This window comes from Theropithecus gelada, chromosome 19 (genome assembly GCF_003255815.1).
Source record: "Theropithecus gelada isolate Dixy chromosome 19, Tgel_1.0, whole genome shotgun sequence".
NCBI classification, from domain to species: Eukaryota; Metazoa; Chordata; class Mammalia; order Primates; family Cercopithecidae; genus Theropithecus; species Theropithecus gelada.
The window spans coordinates 8,924,442-8,941,148 of record NC_037687.1 but is presented as its reverse complement, the minus strand read 5'-3'; the positions used below and the strand labels follow the sequence as shown (position 1 = coordinate 8,941,148).

The 16,707-nt window shown below is 44.5% G+C and overlaps 1 protein-coding gene across 1 annotated transcript; it reads right to left on the bottom strand.

The window, feature by feature from the left end:
- Positions 1–14,340: 14,340 nt before the first annotated feature.
- On the bottom strand, positions 14,341–15,357 carry LOC112613568 (olfactory receptor 1M1). Its single transcript, XM_025369211.1, has one exon. It carries the CDS (start codon positions 15,295–15,297, stop codon positions 14,356–14,358), a length of 942 nt encoding a protein of 313 aa, XP_025224996.1. The 5' UTR covers positions 15,298–15,357; the 3' UTR covers positions 14,341–14,355.
- Positions 15,358–16,707: the final 1,350 nt, after the last annotated feature.

Genomic DNA, 16,707 nt, shown 5'->3' with positions numbered 1-16,707 from the left:
GGTTTCACCATCTTGGCCAGGCTGGTCTCGGACTCCCGACCTCGTGATTCACCCGCCTCAGACTCCCAAAGTGCTGGGATTACAGGCGTGAGTCTCCGCTCCCGGCCCCGTTTTCTTTTTTTTTTTTTTTTTTTTGAGATGGAGTCTCGCTCTGTAGCCCAGGCTGGAGTGCAGTGGCCGGATCTCAGCTCACTGCAAGCTTGAGCCACCGCGCCCGGCCCGTTTTGATTCTTAACAGGGACAATTGTGCCACCTGTGGAGACACTTTCGGTTTTACCACTACATGGGTTACTACTGACATCTAGTGGTTAGAGTATAGAATGCCCTACTCCCTCTAACAGGAATAACAGGCCCTGAATGTCAGTGGTGCCAATGATGAGAAACGCTTGCACAGAAAGTAGGAGATGGCCCCCAGCGCTGTGGCTCACGCCTGTAATCCCAGCACTTTGGCCGAGGTCAGGAGTTCGAGACCAGCCTGGCCAACATAATGAAACCCCGTCTCAACTAAAAGTACAAAATTTAGCCAGGCGTGGTGGTGCGTTCCTGTAGTCCCAGCTACTGAGGAGGCTGAGGCAGGAGAATCTCTTGAAACCAAGAGTTAGAGGTTGCAGTGACTGGAGATCGTGCCACTGCACTCCAGCCTTGGTGACAGAGACTCCATCTCAAAGAAAAAAAAAAAAAAAAGAGATACTGGCTTTAGAGAAGAAGGCAGACATCTCATTGCTTGCAGAGTGAAAGAAGAAAGAACTGGTGATGTTGTTATTGGACTACTTTTGCACTAGTGTCAAGAAGGTGAGAAATCTCTCAAATCTAGGACAAGAGAAAAAATAAAGAAGGTGAGAAATCGGCCGGGCGCGGTGGCTCAAGCCTGTAATCCCAGCACTTTGGGAGGCCGAGACGGGTGGATCACGAGGTCAGGAGATCAAGACCATCCTGGTGAACACGGTGAAACCCCGTCTCTACTAAAAAATACAAAAAACTAGCCGGGCGAGATGGCGGGCGCCTGTAGTCCCAGCTACTCGGGAGGCTGAGGCAGGAGAATGGCGTGAACCCGGGAGGCGGAGCTTGCAGTGAGCTGAGATCTGGCCACTGCACTCCAGCCTGAGCGGCAGAGCGAGACTCCGTCTCAAAAAAAAAAAAAAAAAAAAAAAAAGAAGGTGAGAAATCTTTCTCATCGTCGTTACTATTTCTGTCTGCAGTAGTTGTAAAATCATTTGTTATTAAAGAGGGAAGTTGTGGCCGGGCGCGGTGGCTCACGCCTGTAATCCCAGCACTTCAGGAAGCCGAGGCGGGTGGATCACGAGGTCAGGAGATCAAGACTATCCTGGCCAACATAGTGAAATCTCGCCTGTACTTAAAAAGTACAAAAATTAGCTGGGCGTAGTGGCTCGTGCCTGTAATCCCAGCTACATGGGAAGCTGAGGCAGGAGAATAACTTGAACCAGGGAGTTGGAGGTTTCAGTGAGCTGAGATGGTGCCACTGCACTCCAGCCTGGGGACAGAGCGAGACTGTCTCAAAAATAAAAAGACGGAAGATGAGACGGTGTGAATTCAAAATCCTGGAGAAATCGTGAAAAGATCTTTGCCCACTGGAAATTTCCTGAAGTGTCGAAGTCCCCTTTAGAGTAGGTGACCTCAAATTTTTAGCACTACTTGGGAGGCTAAAGCAGGAGAATAACTTGAACCTGGGAGGCGGAGGTTGCAGTGAGCCGAGATCATGCCATTGCACTCCAGCCTGGGCTACAGAGCAAGATTTCGTCTCAAAAGTAAAGATAAATAAATAAATAAATAGCAACATAGTTGAAGAATAGATGGCTTGGCAGTCTCTATGAGTTAGGAGAGGAGATGCAGTAAGGCCGAAAGGGTGAAGAAGTTGGTGCGGGGCGCGGTGGCTCATGCCTATAATCCCAGCACTTTGGGAGGCAGGCAGATCACTTGAGGTCAGGAGTTCAAGACCAGTCTGGCTAACATGATGAAACACTGCCTCTACGAAAAATACAAAAATTAGCTGGGTGTGGTGGCACGCACCTGTAATCCCAGCTACTCAGGGAGGCTGAGGCAGAAGAATCGCTTAAACCCAGGAGGTAGAGATTGCAGTGAGCTGAGATTGTACCACTGCACTCCAGCCTGGGTGATGGAGCAAAACTCTGTCTCAAAAATAAAATGAAAGAAAAGAAATTATCCTGAATCACGGCATAGCTGGGTGTTTAGAGAACAGAAGTCAAGTGCCAATGACTTGAATGCGTTAGGTCTCTGTGTTGGTGCCAATTCAGATGAGAAGCCAGAGATGTGTCAGGGCACGAGGGGATTTTTGATAAGTGGTGAGCAATGCAGTTCGGTAATGTGGGCATACATTAGGGATAGAGCAGGTAAAAAACATTCACCATATTACTTTGAGGTTGTACATGCCATGCAAAATCAAACCGAAGATCAAAAACACCTTGAATCCAGAAGAAGATACTGGATGGGCCATGATGGAACTGCCCTCAGCGCAACAGAAAAACAGAAAACTTGTGAATTCTCTTGTTCATATGTCTTGATTTTAGGCTGGACATGGTGGCTAAACAGTGGCTATCCCAGCTATTTAGGAATCTGAGGTGGAACGATCAAGTGTTTGAGACCAGCCTGGGCAATATAGTGAGACCCCATTTTTGCACACACACAAAAATAGCTGGATGTGGTGGTGCCTATCTGTAGTCCCAGTTACTTGGGCGGCTGAGGCAGGAGGATTCTTTGAGTCCAGGAATTTAAGGCTGCAGTGAGCTATGATGGCACCACTGTACTCTTGCCTGGAAGACAGAGCAAGTCCCTGTCTCTAAAAAAAAAAAAAAAAGAAAAGAAAAAAGAAAAACGTAAGGGGAAAGCAGAGAACATTTGCTACGAGTTTCCTCATATAACTTCAGCTTTCCCTATCTTTCACTTTTACCTATCATTTCCTACTTACCTAGGATCTTAAAGACCTGTCTTCCTTTTTTTTTTTTTTTTTTTTTGAGATGGAGTCTTGTGGGGAAAAGAAAGAGAGATCAGACTGTTACTGTGTCTATGTAGAAAGAAGTAGACATAAGAGATTCCATTTTGTTCTGTACTAAGAAAAATTCTTCTGCCTTGAGATGCTGTTAATCTATAACCCTAGCCCCAACCCTGTGTTCACAGAAAGATGTGCTGTGTTGACTCAAGGTTTAATGGATTTAGGGCTATGCAGAATGTGCTTTGTTTAAAAAGTGCTCGAAGGCAGTATGCTTGTTAAAAGTCATCACCATTCTCTCATTTCAAGTACCCAGGGACACAATACACTGTGGAAGGCCACAGGGACCTCTGCCTAGGAAAATCAGGTATTGTCCAAGGTTTCTCCCCATGTGATAGCCTCAGATATGGCCTCATGGGAAGGGAAAGACCTGACCATCCCCCAGCTCGACAGCTCGACACCAGTAAAGGGTCTGTGCTGAGGAGGATTAGTAAAAGAGGAAGGCCTCTTTGCAGTTGTGATAAGAGGAAGGCATCTGTCTCCTGCTCATCCCTGGGCAATGGAATGTCTCGGTGTAAAACTCGATTGTATGTTCTATTTACTGTGAGACATGCTAGCGGCAATACTGCTCTTTACTGCACCGAGATGTTTGTATATGTGCATATCAAGGCACAGCACCTTTCCTTAAACTTGTTTATGACACAGAGACCTCTGTTTACAAGTTTTCCTGCTGACTGTCTCCCCATTATTACCCTATTGTCCTGCCACATCCCCTACTCCAAGATGGTAGAGATAATGATCAATAAATACTGAGGGAACTCAGAGACCAGTACCAGTGCTGAGCGCTGGTCCCCTGGGCCCACTTTTCTTTCTCTATACTTTGTCTCTGTGTCTTATTTCTTTTCTCAGTCTCTCTCCCTACCTGACGAGAAATGCCCACAGGTGTGGAGGGGCAGGCCACCCCTTCAGAGTCTCACTCTGACACCCAGGCTTGAGTGCAGTGGCACGATCTCTGCTCACTATAACCTCCGCCTCCTGGGTTCAAGCAATTCTCCTGCCTCAGCCTCCCAAGTAGCTGGGATTACAGGTGCCCGCCACCACACCCTGCTAATTTTTGTATTTTTAGTAGAGACGGGGTTTCACCATGTTGACCATGCTGGTCTGGAACTCCTGACCTCAGGTGATCCACCCACCTCAGCCTCCCAAAGTGCTGGGATTATGCAGTGTGAGCCACTGTGCCCAGGTTCCCTATACTTTAAATCATCTCTAGATTACTTATATTACCTAGTATAATGTTAATCCTATGTAAATAGTTGTATTTTTAAACTGTTGTATTACTTAATATTGTATTTTTGGAATATCCTTATTTAATATTTTTAAATTTTTTCAAATATTTTTAATATTTTTGATCCACGCTTGGCTGAATCCATGAATGTAGTACTGGCAGATATGGAAGGCTGACTGTACTTGTGTATATGTATTGTCAAAGTTGTCAGAATCAAAATGGAGTGGCACTTATTAAAATGGAGTCACTTATTAAAAAAAAAAAAGGCTGAGTGCAGTGGCTATCAGAAAAGACTGCACTTTGATAGACTGAGGTGGGCAGATCACAAGGTCAGGAGTTCGAGACCCGCCTGTCCAACATGGTGAAATCCCATCTCTTTGAAAAATACAAAAATTAGCCAGGCGTTGTGGCATGTATCTGTAGTCCCAGCTACTCAGGAGGCTGAGGCATGAGAATCGCTTGAACCTGGAAGGCAGAGGTTGCAGTGAGCCGAGATCACACCACTACATTCCAGCCTGGGTGACAGAGCAAGATTCCGTCTCATGAAAAATAAACAAACAAACAAAAAAACACACAAAAAAACACCCTGACAAGTAAACCTAGGGAAAGCCATGAAAAGATTTATCTCACTTGCAGGCCTAATAACAAGAAATATCACTAGACTACAAAAACCACAACCTGGCACAAAAGGCTGTTGCAACCTTACAGAAAAAATATTTCTGCACGTACATCTGCCCAGCAACTGCCTGTCCAACTTCAGACTGGCATCACCCTTGTTATTAGTTATTATTGTGAAGGATAATTATTTCAAAACGATTATGTAACCTTCCTCATTTTTCCATCAAAAAACTTTGTCTTCCTTTACCTCCCTGAATGCATGCATAGTTTATGACGGCACGCATATTGCTATTGCAATGCTTTCTTTGGCAATAAACATCATTTTCTTTTAGAGAGCCTCTCTCTGTTGTTTAGGTTGACTATCTGTAGTTGTACTGATTTATGTTTGTGCTGTTGAATTTCAAAGGAATTGAAATCAATATGCTGAAGGGATATCTGCACTCTCATGTTCATTGCAATATTAGTCACAATAGCCAGGATATGTAATCAACCTGAATGTCCATCAACATATAAATGGATAAAGAATATGTGGTATGGCCAGGTGCGGTGGCTCATGCCTGTAATCCCAGCACTTTGGGAGGCTGAGGTCGGTGGATCACTTGAGGTCAGGAGTTTGAGACCAGCCTGGCCAACAGGATGAAACCTCGTCCCTACTAAAAACACGAAAATTAGCCAGGCATGGTGCTGTGCATCTGTAATCCCAGCTACCTTGGAGGCTGAGGCAGGATCTCCCACTTGAATCTGGGAGGTGGAGGTTGCAGTGAGCTGAGATCACATCACTGCACTCCAGCCTGGGCAACAGAGTGAGACTTCATTTTGAAAAGAAAAAGAAAATGTGGTATACAATGGAGTACTATACACCCTTTAAAAAGAAGGAAATTCTGTCATTTGCCACAACATGGAGGAACCTGGAGAACATTATGCTAAGTGAAATGAGCCAGGTACAGAAAGACAAATACCATATGATCTCAGCCTTGTGTAGAATCCAAAAGAGCTGATCTCATAAAATCAGAATAATATAGTGGCTGCTGTGGTCTGGCGCGGTGGCTCACGCCTGTAATCTCAGCACTTTGGGAGGCCGAGGTGGGTGGATCACAAGGTCAGGAGATCGAGACCAGCCTGACCAACATGGTGAAACCCCGTCTCTACTAAAAATACAAAAATTAGCTGGGTGTGGTGGTGCTCACCTGTAGTCCCCGCTACTTGGGAGGCTGAGGCAGGAGAATCACTTGAACCCGGAAGGCGGAAGTTGCAGTGAGCCGAAATCGTGCCACTGCACTCCAGCCTGGACGACAGAGGGAGACGTCGTCTCTAAATAAATAAATAAATAAACACATAAATAAATAAATAAATAAAAATAATTTTCTGGTCTATTTTGCAACTGGCATATTTGGTGGTATTCTTCTCTCTGGGGTCATGTTTTCTTATTCTCAAATAGCCTTGTCTGTTTTGAGAATGCTGTCAGCAAGTGGAAAATATAAAGCTCTTTTCACCTGTGAGTCTCACCTCCCATTTGTTTCCTTATTCTACAGGGCAGGTCAGGGGGTGTACATTAGCTCTGCCGTTTCTGACCGTTCAAGGACTGTGGTGGCTTCAGTGATGTACACAGTGGTCACACCTATTATGAACCCCTTTATCTGCAGCCTGAGGAACAGAGATATGAAGAGAGCCTTGGGGAGACTCATCGGTAGGATAACTTCTCTTCTTGATTGTGTTGTCCACTTTGGACTTGGGATTCAAAATCAGTCAAAGACACAGAAATACTGGTGAGCCAGAATGCCTGACTGATCTATCACCGAGTTTTCTAAAATGATTAGATAGCATAGTGAGTAAGTACATTTTAACTTGGGGTTGAAACATCACTTGTTCTTTGTGTAGCTCCATGATTTCACAAAAATGAGTTCCATTCTCCAAGCTCAGTTTTTTCTTTCTTTTTTTTTTTGAGATGGAGTCTCGTTCTGTCACTGAGACTGGAGTGCAGTGGCGCAGTCTCGGCTCACTGCAGCCTCCACCTCCTAGGTTCAAGCAATTCTCACGCTTCAGTCTCCCAAGTAGCAAGGATTACAGGCAAGCACCACCACGCCCAGCTAATTGTTTTGTATTTTTAGTAGAGACGGGGTTTCACCATGTTGGCCAGGGTGATCTCGAACTCCTGGGCTCTAGGGATCCACCTGCCTCGGCCTCCCAATGTGCTGGGATTACAGGCATGAGCCACCACGCTTGACCTATGCTCAGTGTCTTTGATTAGAGTCCATTGATGTTGAGCCTGAGGCAAGGGTTATGGTAATTTTGTTGGAAGGTTTTCAGAAGAAAAATAGTGCAAGAAGTTGGATAGGGCAGGGAAATGACCTGAACAAGTCTGTGGTTATAGCAGATTCCTTTCTGCCTCATAACACGGTTATGGCCGTGTAAATTGTACCCCATCGTTAAGCTGTTGTGAGACGTGGGATGGTCTTTCATACTTCAGTTCAGTAGTTCTCAGGATCTGTTACTGGAAAACTGTATCTGTGCAAGGCAACCTCAGTATCCACTACACTTTGTTTCATCATTTAAAACATTGCTATAATTAGGCCGGGTGCGGTGGCTCACGCCTGTAATCCCAGCACTTTGGGCGGCCAAGGTGGGTGGATCATTTGAGGACAGGAGTTCGAGACTCCTGAGGGCCCGGCCCTCAAAATTTGGTTGTATGACCCTTTATTAATCTAATTCCTAGTGTGGGGAAAATGATTAAGAGCCTTCAACTGACCATATGAAGTGTGACTCTTATTGCAAAGTTCACCCCCATAAGCACTAAAACCACTTAGTACAATACCTGTAACCTAGTAAGTACTCAATAAAATTTAACTAGCATCATTGAGTTTACTATGTTGCCTGTATTCATAATCTTGAAAACCTATAGCTTTAGGTATTTTTCCTATTTTGTTCAGCAATTAGATTTGTTTCCTTGTATTGTTATATTCATCAATCACCTTTTCTGGTCTGAGCAATATATTTTTTTGAGACAGGGCTTCACTCTGTTGCTCAGGCTGATGGTGGTTCACTGTAGCTTCGACCTCCAGAGATCAAGTAATTCTTTCCACTTCAGTCTTCAGAGTAACTGGGACTACAGGTATATGCCACCATGCCTGGCTAATTTTTTTTTTTTTTTTTTTTGAGATGGAGTTTCACTCTTGTTGCTCAGACTGGAGTGCAATGACGTGATCTCGGCTCACTGCAACCTCCAACTCCCGGGTTCAAGCGATTCTCCTGCCTCAGTCTCCCGAGTAGTTGGGATTACAGGCATGCACCACCACGCCTGGCTAATTTTGTATTTGTAGTAGAGACGGGGTTTCTTAATGTTGGTCAGGCTGGTCTCGAACTCCCAACCTCAGGTGATCCACCCTCCTCTGCCTTCCAAAGTGCTGAGGTTACAGGTGTGAGCCACCCCGCCTGGCCAGTGGCTAATTAAAAAAAAAAATTTTTTTGCATTTATGTTGCCAGGCTGGTCTTCAACTCCTGGGCTCAAGCAATTCTCCTGCCTTGGCCTCCCAAAGTGTTAGGGTTACAGGCATGAGCCACCATGCCCAGCTTGAGGAATATTTTTAAAAATAAAGTATTATCAGTTGGACAGAGCAAAAGTTGGTAATCTTACGGCATCTCATTTACTGCCTCAGCCTCCCAAGAATCTGGGATTACAGGCCCACCACACCCAACTAATTTTTGTATTTTAGGTAGAGATGGGGTTTCACCATGTTGGCCAGGCTGCTCAAACTCCTGACCTCAGGTGATCCGCCCACCTCGGTCTCCCAAAATTCTGGGATTACAGCCCTGAGTCACCAGGCCGACCACTACCACATTTCTTATCAACCCTGGGACAACATATTCTATCCTTAACATGACTTCATTTCCTGCTCACTTTCCACAGAGTCAGCAAACTTTCCCCAAGGTTGTATCTGAACACTTGTCTCATGACTTTTCCCTTTCTGAGTCTCTGAACGTTTCTATTTTTTTCTTTATTTTGGTTTTAGAGACAGAATCTTGCTCTGTCGCCCAGGCTGGAGAGCAAGAAATAGAAATAGAACCAATTTTTGTGACTTTCAATGTGATAAAGCAATAAGATGAGAAAACTTTTATTAATTTCTGGTTCAAAGACATATTTTAGTGTGACATAATCATAAATATTCATGTAATAGTAGTGCCAGTAACAACCAAGAAAAAAAGAGAGAAAATTTATCAAAAAATAGCTACAACCAAAGGCTCACGTCCAAGAAGAAATGGAAGTAGCTTACAAACCTCCAGAAAAAGATTTTACTCTCTTTTAAAATGATTTCTAGAAATAACTGTTTTCTTAAAAATCCTGAATAGCCAAGATAACCATACACAAAAGAAACAAAGCTGGAGGCATCCCACTATCTGACTCCAAACTATACTGCAGGGCTACAGTAATCAAAACAGCATGGTACTTGTACAAGCAAAGACAAATAGACCAATGGAACAGAATAGAGAACCCAGAAATAAGACCGCACACCTTCAACTATCTGATCTTTGACAAACCTGACAAAAACAAGCAATGGGGAAAGGATTCCCTATTCAATCAATGGTGCTGGGATAACTGGCTAGCCATATGCAGAAAATTGAAACTGTACCCCTTCCTTAGATTATGTACAAAAATTAACTTAAAATAGATTAAAGACTTAAATGTAAAACCCAAAACTATAAATACCCCAGAAGACAACCTAGGTAACACTATTGAGAACATAGGCACGAGCAAAGATTTCATGATGAAGACACCAAAGGGAATTTCGACAAAAGCAAAAATTTACAAATGGGATCTAATTAAACTAGAGAGCTTCTGCACAGTGAAAGAAACTATCATCACAGTGAACAAACAACCTACAGAATGGGAGAAAATTTTTGCAATCTATCCATCTGACAAAGGTCTAATATCCAGCATCTATAAGGAACTTAAACAAATTTACAAGAAAAAAAAAACCATTTACAAAGTGGGCAAAGAACATGAACAGACATTTTTCAAAAGAAGACATACAGGTGGCCAACAATCATATATATTTAAAAAAGCTCAATATCACTGATCATTAGGGAAATGCAAATCAAAACCACAATGAGATATCATCTCACATCAATCAGAATGGCTATTATTAAAAGCCAAAAAATAACAGATGCTGGCAAGGCTGTGGAGAAAAAGGAACACTTATACACTGTCAATGGGAGTGTAAATTAGTTCAACCGTTGTAGAAGGCAGTGTGGGAATTCCTCAGAGACCTAAAGACAGAATACCATTAGGCCCAGCAATCCCATTACGGGTATACACCCAAAGGAATATGAATCATTCTACTATAAAGACACAAGCACACATTATGTTCACTGCAGCACTATTCACAATAGCAAAGACATAGAATCAATCTAAATGCCCATCATTGATAGAATGCATAAAGAAAATGTGGTACATACACACCATAGAATACTATGCAGCCATAAAAAAGAATGAGATCATGCTCTTTGCAGGAAAATGGATGGGGCTGGATGCCATTATCCTTAGCAAACTAGCGTAGGAACAGAAAACCAAAGACCACATGTTCTCACAAGCGGGAGGCTGAGGTAGGACAATTGTTGAGCCTGGGAGGCGGAGGTTGTGGTGAGCTGATATTGCACCACTGCACTTCAGCCTGGGAGACAGAGTGAGACTCAAAAAATAAATAAATAATAAATAATAGGAACCCTAACTCTAATATGCTCAAACAATAAAGACAGTTCTCTTTCATTATAAGGACCTCAGAATTAGGGAATGTGCAGGAATAGGACAGGGCTTCGTTCAGTCCTTCACGAGGTGCCCTCCCGCTAGCACTGGTTTTCCTCTGACTGCAACAGGTAGTGGCAGTCAATGCAGAAGCCATATCTAGACCTGATTCCCAGAGACAGAAAACGGAGAACCCTTCCGTGGGTCCATTGATAATAGGTATTTTCTTTTCTTTTTTTTTTTTTTTTTTTTTTTTTTTTTTGAGACGGAGTCTCGCTCTGTCACCCAGGCTGGAGTGCTGTGGCCGGATCTCAGCTCACTGCAAGCTCCGCCTCCCGGGTTCCCGCCATTCTCCTGCCTCAGCTTCCCGAGTAGCTGGGACTACAGGCGCCCGCCACCTCGCCCGGCTAGTTTTTTGTATTTTTTAGTAGAGACGGAGTTTCACCGTGTTAGCCAGGATGGTCTCGATCTCCTGACCTCGTGATCCGCCCGTCTCGGCCTCCCAAAGTGCTGGGATTACAGGCTTGAGCCACCGCGCCCGGCCGATAATAGGTATTTTCATGGAGTGAACCAGAAGACATTTCTGTCGTGAGTTGGCTCATGGCCCTCAGAAGACTATATCCACATGCTAAACCTCTCGCTTGTGAATCTGAGCATTTATTTATTTATGTATTTATGTATTTATTTATTTATTTATTTGAGATGGAGTCTTGCCCTGTCGCCCAGGCTGAAGTGCAGTAGTGCGATCTCAGCTCACTGCAACCTCCGCTTCTCGGGTTCAGGGGATCCTCCTTCCTCTGCCTCCTGAGTAACTGGGATTACAGGTGCCTACCACCACAGCCTGCTGATTTTTGTATTTTTAGTAGAGACGGGGTTTTGCCATGTTGGCCAGGCTGGTCTTGAACTCCTGGACTCAAGTGATACACCTGCCTCAACCTCCCAAAGTGCTGGGATTACAGGCATGAGCCACCGCGCCTGGCCTTGAATCTGAGCTTATATGACAAAACGGTGAATGTGACTTATTTGGGAAAAGGGTCTTTGCAGAGAAGTAGCTTACCCTGGATTACCTGGGCAGGCTCTAAATGTAACCACATGTTTTCTTATAAGATAGGCAGAGGCAGAGGCCAGGCTCAGTGGTTCATCCCTGTAATTCCAACACGTTAGGAGGCTGAGGCAAGAGAATTGCCTGAGGCCAGGAGTTTGAAACCAGCTGGGCAACAAAGTCAGACCCTGTTACAAAACATTTAAAAAAATTAGGCTGGCAGGTGGTGTGTACCTGTAGTCCCAATTACTCCGGAGGCTGAAATGGGAGGATCACTTGAGCCCAGGAGTTGCAGACTGCAGTGAGCTATGACTGCACCACTGTACTCCAGCCTGGGCAACAGAGTGAGACTCGGTCTCAAAGAAAAAAAGAAAAAACAAAGACAGAAGTAGAGAAAACACAAAGCAAAGGAAGAAGTAATATAACCATGGAGACAGGAATTTTATTGATGCTGTTAGTATTTGATTGACAGTCTTGTACATTTTTGTCCTACAAATCTGTCCTTTTAATATGCATGTTGTTTATAGCCCTATACAATTAATTAAACAAATTTTATTGTTTTTGACATTGTTAAAGTTGAAACTTCGTGAATGAATTTTGTGTCCTGATTGTTGTTTCCTTTTTTATTTTTTATTTTTGAGAAGGGTCTTACTCTCACCCAGGCTGGAGGGCAGGGATATGATCATAGCTCACTTCAACCTCAACCTCCTGGGCTCAAGTGCTCCTCCTGCCTCAGCCTCCCAAGTAGATGGGACTGTAGGTACACAATACTATTAGAAATTTTAAAAATTAGCTAGAGGCCGGGCACGGTGGCTCATGTATGTAATCCCAGCACTTTGAGAGGCTGAGGCAGGTGGATCACAAGGTCAGGAGATCTATACCATCCTGGCTAACACAGTGAAACCCCATCTCTACTAAAAATATTTTTTAAAAATTAGTCGGGTGTGGTGGTGGGCACCTGTAGTCCCAGCTACTCAGAAGCCTGAGGCAGGAGAATGGCATGAACCTGGGAGGTGGAGCTTGCAATGAGCCGAGATAGCACCACTGCACTCCAGCCTGGGCAACAGAGCGAAACTCCATCTAAATAAATAAATAAATAAATAGCTGGACTTGGTCCCAGCTACTTGGGAGGCTGAGGCAGGAGAATCGCTTGAGCCCAGGAGGCGGAAGTTGCAATGAGCTAAGATCACACCATTGCACTCCAGCCTGGGTGATACAGTGAGACTCCATCTAAAAAAAAAAAAAAAAAAAAGGCATCATACTTTTCATCATCTGGTGGCATTCTCAGAATGAAGGAGACCATTTGAATGTAAGAGAAAGTAATACCACATATTCTTATGCAGGAATATAAATTTTTTTTACAACACACGCACACATCCTTATGAATTAATTTTATTTTTAAGTTGAAATGTAGTATTAGTCTGTCTGATATTGTTTGTTAAAGTGAGGCTGCCTTTAACAGTATCTAGAGAAAGAGGTGTTGAATCCAGTACAGAAGGAAGATGAGGCTGGGCACTGTGGCTCATGCCTGAAATCCCAGCGCTTTGGGAGGCTGAGGCAGGTGGATCACCTGAGATCAGGAGTTCAAGACCAGCCTGGCCAACATGGTGAAACCCTGTCTCTATTAAAAATACAAAAATTAGCTGGGTGTGGTGGTGCGTGCCTGTAGTCCCAGCTACTCCAGAGGCTGAGGCAGGAGAATAATCGCTTGAACCCGGGAGGTGGAGGTTGCAGTGAGCTGAGATCTTGCCACTGCACTCCAGCCTGGTGACAGGCAAAACTTTGTCTCAAAATAAATAAATAAATAAGTAGATAAATAAATAAATAAAGGTGAGATAAAAAATAATAAATAAATAAATAAAATAAACAAATTTCCTACTAGGCAATTTTTTTTTTTTCTCAAAAAAAAAATTTTTTTAAGTTAGCATTATCATGTTTGTTTACATATTTAGGAAGACTTCTATATCAGTCTGTTTGTGTTGCTATAAGGAATACCTGGGTCTGGGTTATTTATCTATTTATTCATTTTTGAGACAGTTTTGCTATTGTCGCCCAGGCTGGAGTGCAGTGGTGCCGTCTCAGCTCACTGCAACCTCTGCCTCCTGGGTTCAAGCGATTCTCCTGCCTCAGCCTCTCCAGAAGCTGGGATTAGCTGGGAGTGCGCCACCATGCCTGGCTAATTTTTGTATTTTTGGTAGAGACAGGGTTTCACCATGTTGGCCAGGCTTCTCTCGAACTCCTGACCTCAAGTGATCTGCCTGCCACAGCCTCCCAAAGTGCTGGGATGACAGGAGTGAGCCACAAGGCCCAGCCTAGAGTCTGGGTAGTTTATAAAGAAAAGAGATTTGTTTCGCTCATAGTTCTGCAGACTTGTGCAAGAAGGGTGATGCCATCATCTACTTCTGGTGCAGACCTCAGGAAGCTTCCAATCACGGTGGAAGGGGAAAGGGAGCTGGCTTGTCAAATGATGAGAGAGGAAGAGAGAGAGGGGAGGAGTGCCAGGGTCTCTGTGAAGTAATAGAACAAGAACTTCCTCACTGCTATGGGGAGGGCACTAACATCTTCATGGTGAATAAATAAATAAATAAATAAATAAATAATAATAAAATTCAAAGTGCCTAGTTTTCCAATACATGCAATTCCAGATGTTAGCCCAAGACCCCCGTATGTATACATTCTACCCCTTGGAAGTTCCTGAGTCCCGGCGCTCAGGAAGACGAGGTGAACTTTCTATTGACCAGCTTCCTGAGAGCGCCTTTCAGGTCTCTGTTCCTCAAGCTGTAGATGAAGGGGTTCAGCATGGGGGTGACTGCTGTGTACATCACGGCAGAAGCTTTCTCCTTCACAGCCGTGCGGACCGAGGAGGGACACAGATAGACACCAATGGTGGTCCCATAGAAGAGAGCAACCACAGACAGGTGGGAGCTGCAGGTGGAGAAGGCTTTCTTCCTGCCGCCTGCCGAGGGGACCTTCATGATGGCCGCAAGGATGCGAGCATAGGAAGCCAGGATGCAGATGAAGGGCGTGGCTATCACCATCCCTGCCACAATGAGGATGAAGATCCTGTTCACTGATGTGTCTGTGCACGAAAGTCGGAGGATGGGAGTGAGGTCGCAGAAGTAGTGAGGCACCTCGTGGCTGCCGCAGAAAACGAGGCGGGCCATCAGGAGGATGTGGGTGAGAGAGATGAAGCAGGAAAACGCCCAGGGGGCGCCGACCAGCAGACCACAGAGGCGTGGGCTCATGATCGAGGCGTAGTGCAACGGGTGGCAGATGGCCACGAACCGGTCATAAGCCATCACGGCGATTATGATGCTGTCCACGATGCCGAAGAAATGGAAGAAGTACATCTGGGTCAGGCAGCAGGGATAAGAGATGGCCTTGCTCCTGGTTTGAAGGCTCACCAGCATCTTGGGGATGGTGTTGGTGGCCAGACAGAAATCAACCAGGGACAGGTTGGCCAGGAAGAAGTACATGGGGGTGTGGAGGTGAGAGTCTACGCTGATGGCCAGGATGATGAGCAGGTTCCCCACGACAGTGGCCAGGTACACACAGAGGAACAGAGAAAAGAGAAGCGTCTCCTGCTCCGGCTTTTCTGAGAGTCCCAGGAGGATGAATGGAGATGCACTGGTTTGGTTTCTTGGCTCCATGGGTGTGAGTCCTCTGGAAGTGTGGAAAGGGGAGGTTATAGGAATGCCAGGGAGATGGTTTTGGAAGGTTAGATGAGATCACATCCCAGTTTTTATCTGGGCTAATTATGACACTGTGTGTGTGTGTGTGTATGTGTGTGTGTGTGTATATATATATATGGAATACATGTAAATATATTCCACAGATGTATGGTGTTGTAACCATATTATTGTATGTATTATATGTATTTTATATTTTATATATATATAAATATATATATATATTTTATATATATATATATATATATGAGACAGAGTCTTGCTCTGTTGCCCAGGTTGGAGTGCAGTGGTGCAATCTCTGCTCACTGCAACCTCTGCCTCTCGGGTTCAAGTGATTCTCCTGCCTCAGCCTCCTGTGTAGCTGGGTCTACAAGTGCCCACCACCACGCCCAGTTAATTTTTTATACTTTTAGTAGAAACGGGGTTTCACCATATTGGCCAGGCTGGTCTCGAACTCCTGACCTCATGATCCACCCACTTCAGCCTCCCAAAGTGCTGGGCTTACAGGCATGAGCCACCGCTCCAGGCTAAACATATCAGTTTAAATTTAGAGACAGGGTATTGCTCTGTCACCCAGGGTGGAGTGCAGTGGTGCAATCATAGCTCATTGCAACCTTGAACTCCCGGGCTCAAGCCATTCTCCTGCCACAGCCTCTCTAGTAGCAAAGTCTGCAGGCACACACCACCAAGCCTGGCTTATTTATCTTTTTGTGTGTGTGGTGGAGACAGGGTCTTGCTATGTTGTCCAGGCTGGTCTTGAATTCCTGAGCTCAACTGATCCTCCCATCTAGGCCTTCCAAAGCACTGCGATTGCAGGTGTGAGCCACCGCACTTGGCCTGAAAACAGCTTAAATCATGGATGAAGTGTTTATAGTAACTCTTCTTCTTTTTTTTTATTAATTAAAAAATGTTAGGGCCAGGCAGGATGGGTCCCATCTGTAATCCCAGCACTTTGGGAGGCAGAGGAGGGCAAATTGCTTGAATGCAGGAGTTCAAGAGCAGACTGAGTAACATGGCAAAACCCCATGTTTACCAAAAAAAAAAAAAAATAGCCAGGCATGATGGTGCACACCTATAGTCCCAAGTACTCGGGAGGCTAAGGTGGGAAGATTGCTTGATTTTTGGAGCAGAGGTTGCAGTCAGCCGAGATCACGCCACGGTACTCCAGCCTGGCGACAGAGCAAGACTCTGTCTCAATAATAATAATAATAATAATAATAAGGCTATATGAAGCATTCTTTCCCTCTTTTCTTTCTTCCTGACATGGTAAACTCAACATATAAAAAAATAAAGTCTATTTTCTCCCGGAACCACTATGTCCATGAATGGAATCACCATCCTTCCAGATGCCTGTGTTTGAAATTTTCAGTC

Coding starts and splice junctions, on each gene's coding strand:
- LOC112613568 (XM_025369211.1), bottom strand. CDS start 15,297: ATGGAGCCAAGAAACCAAACCAGTGCATCTCCATTCATCCTCCTGGGA.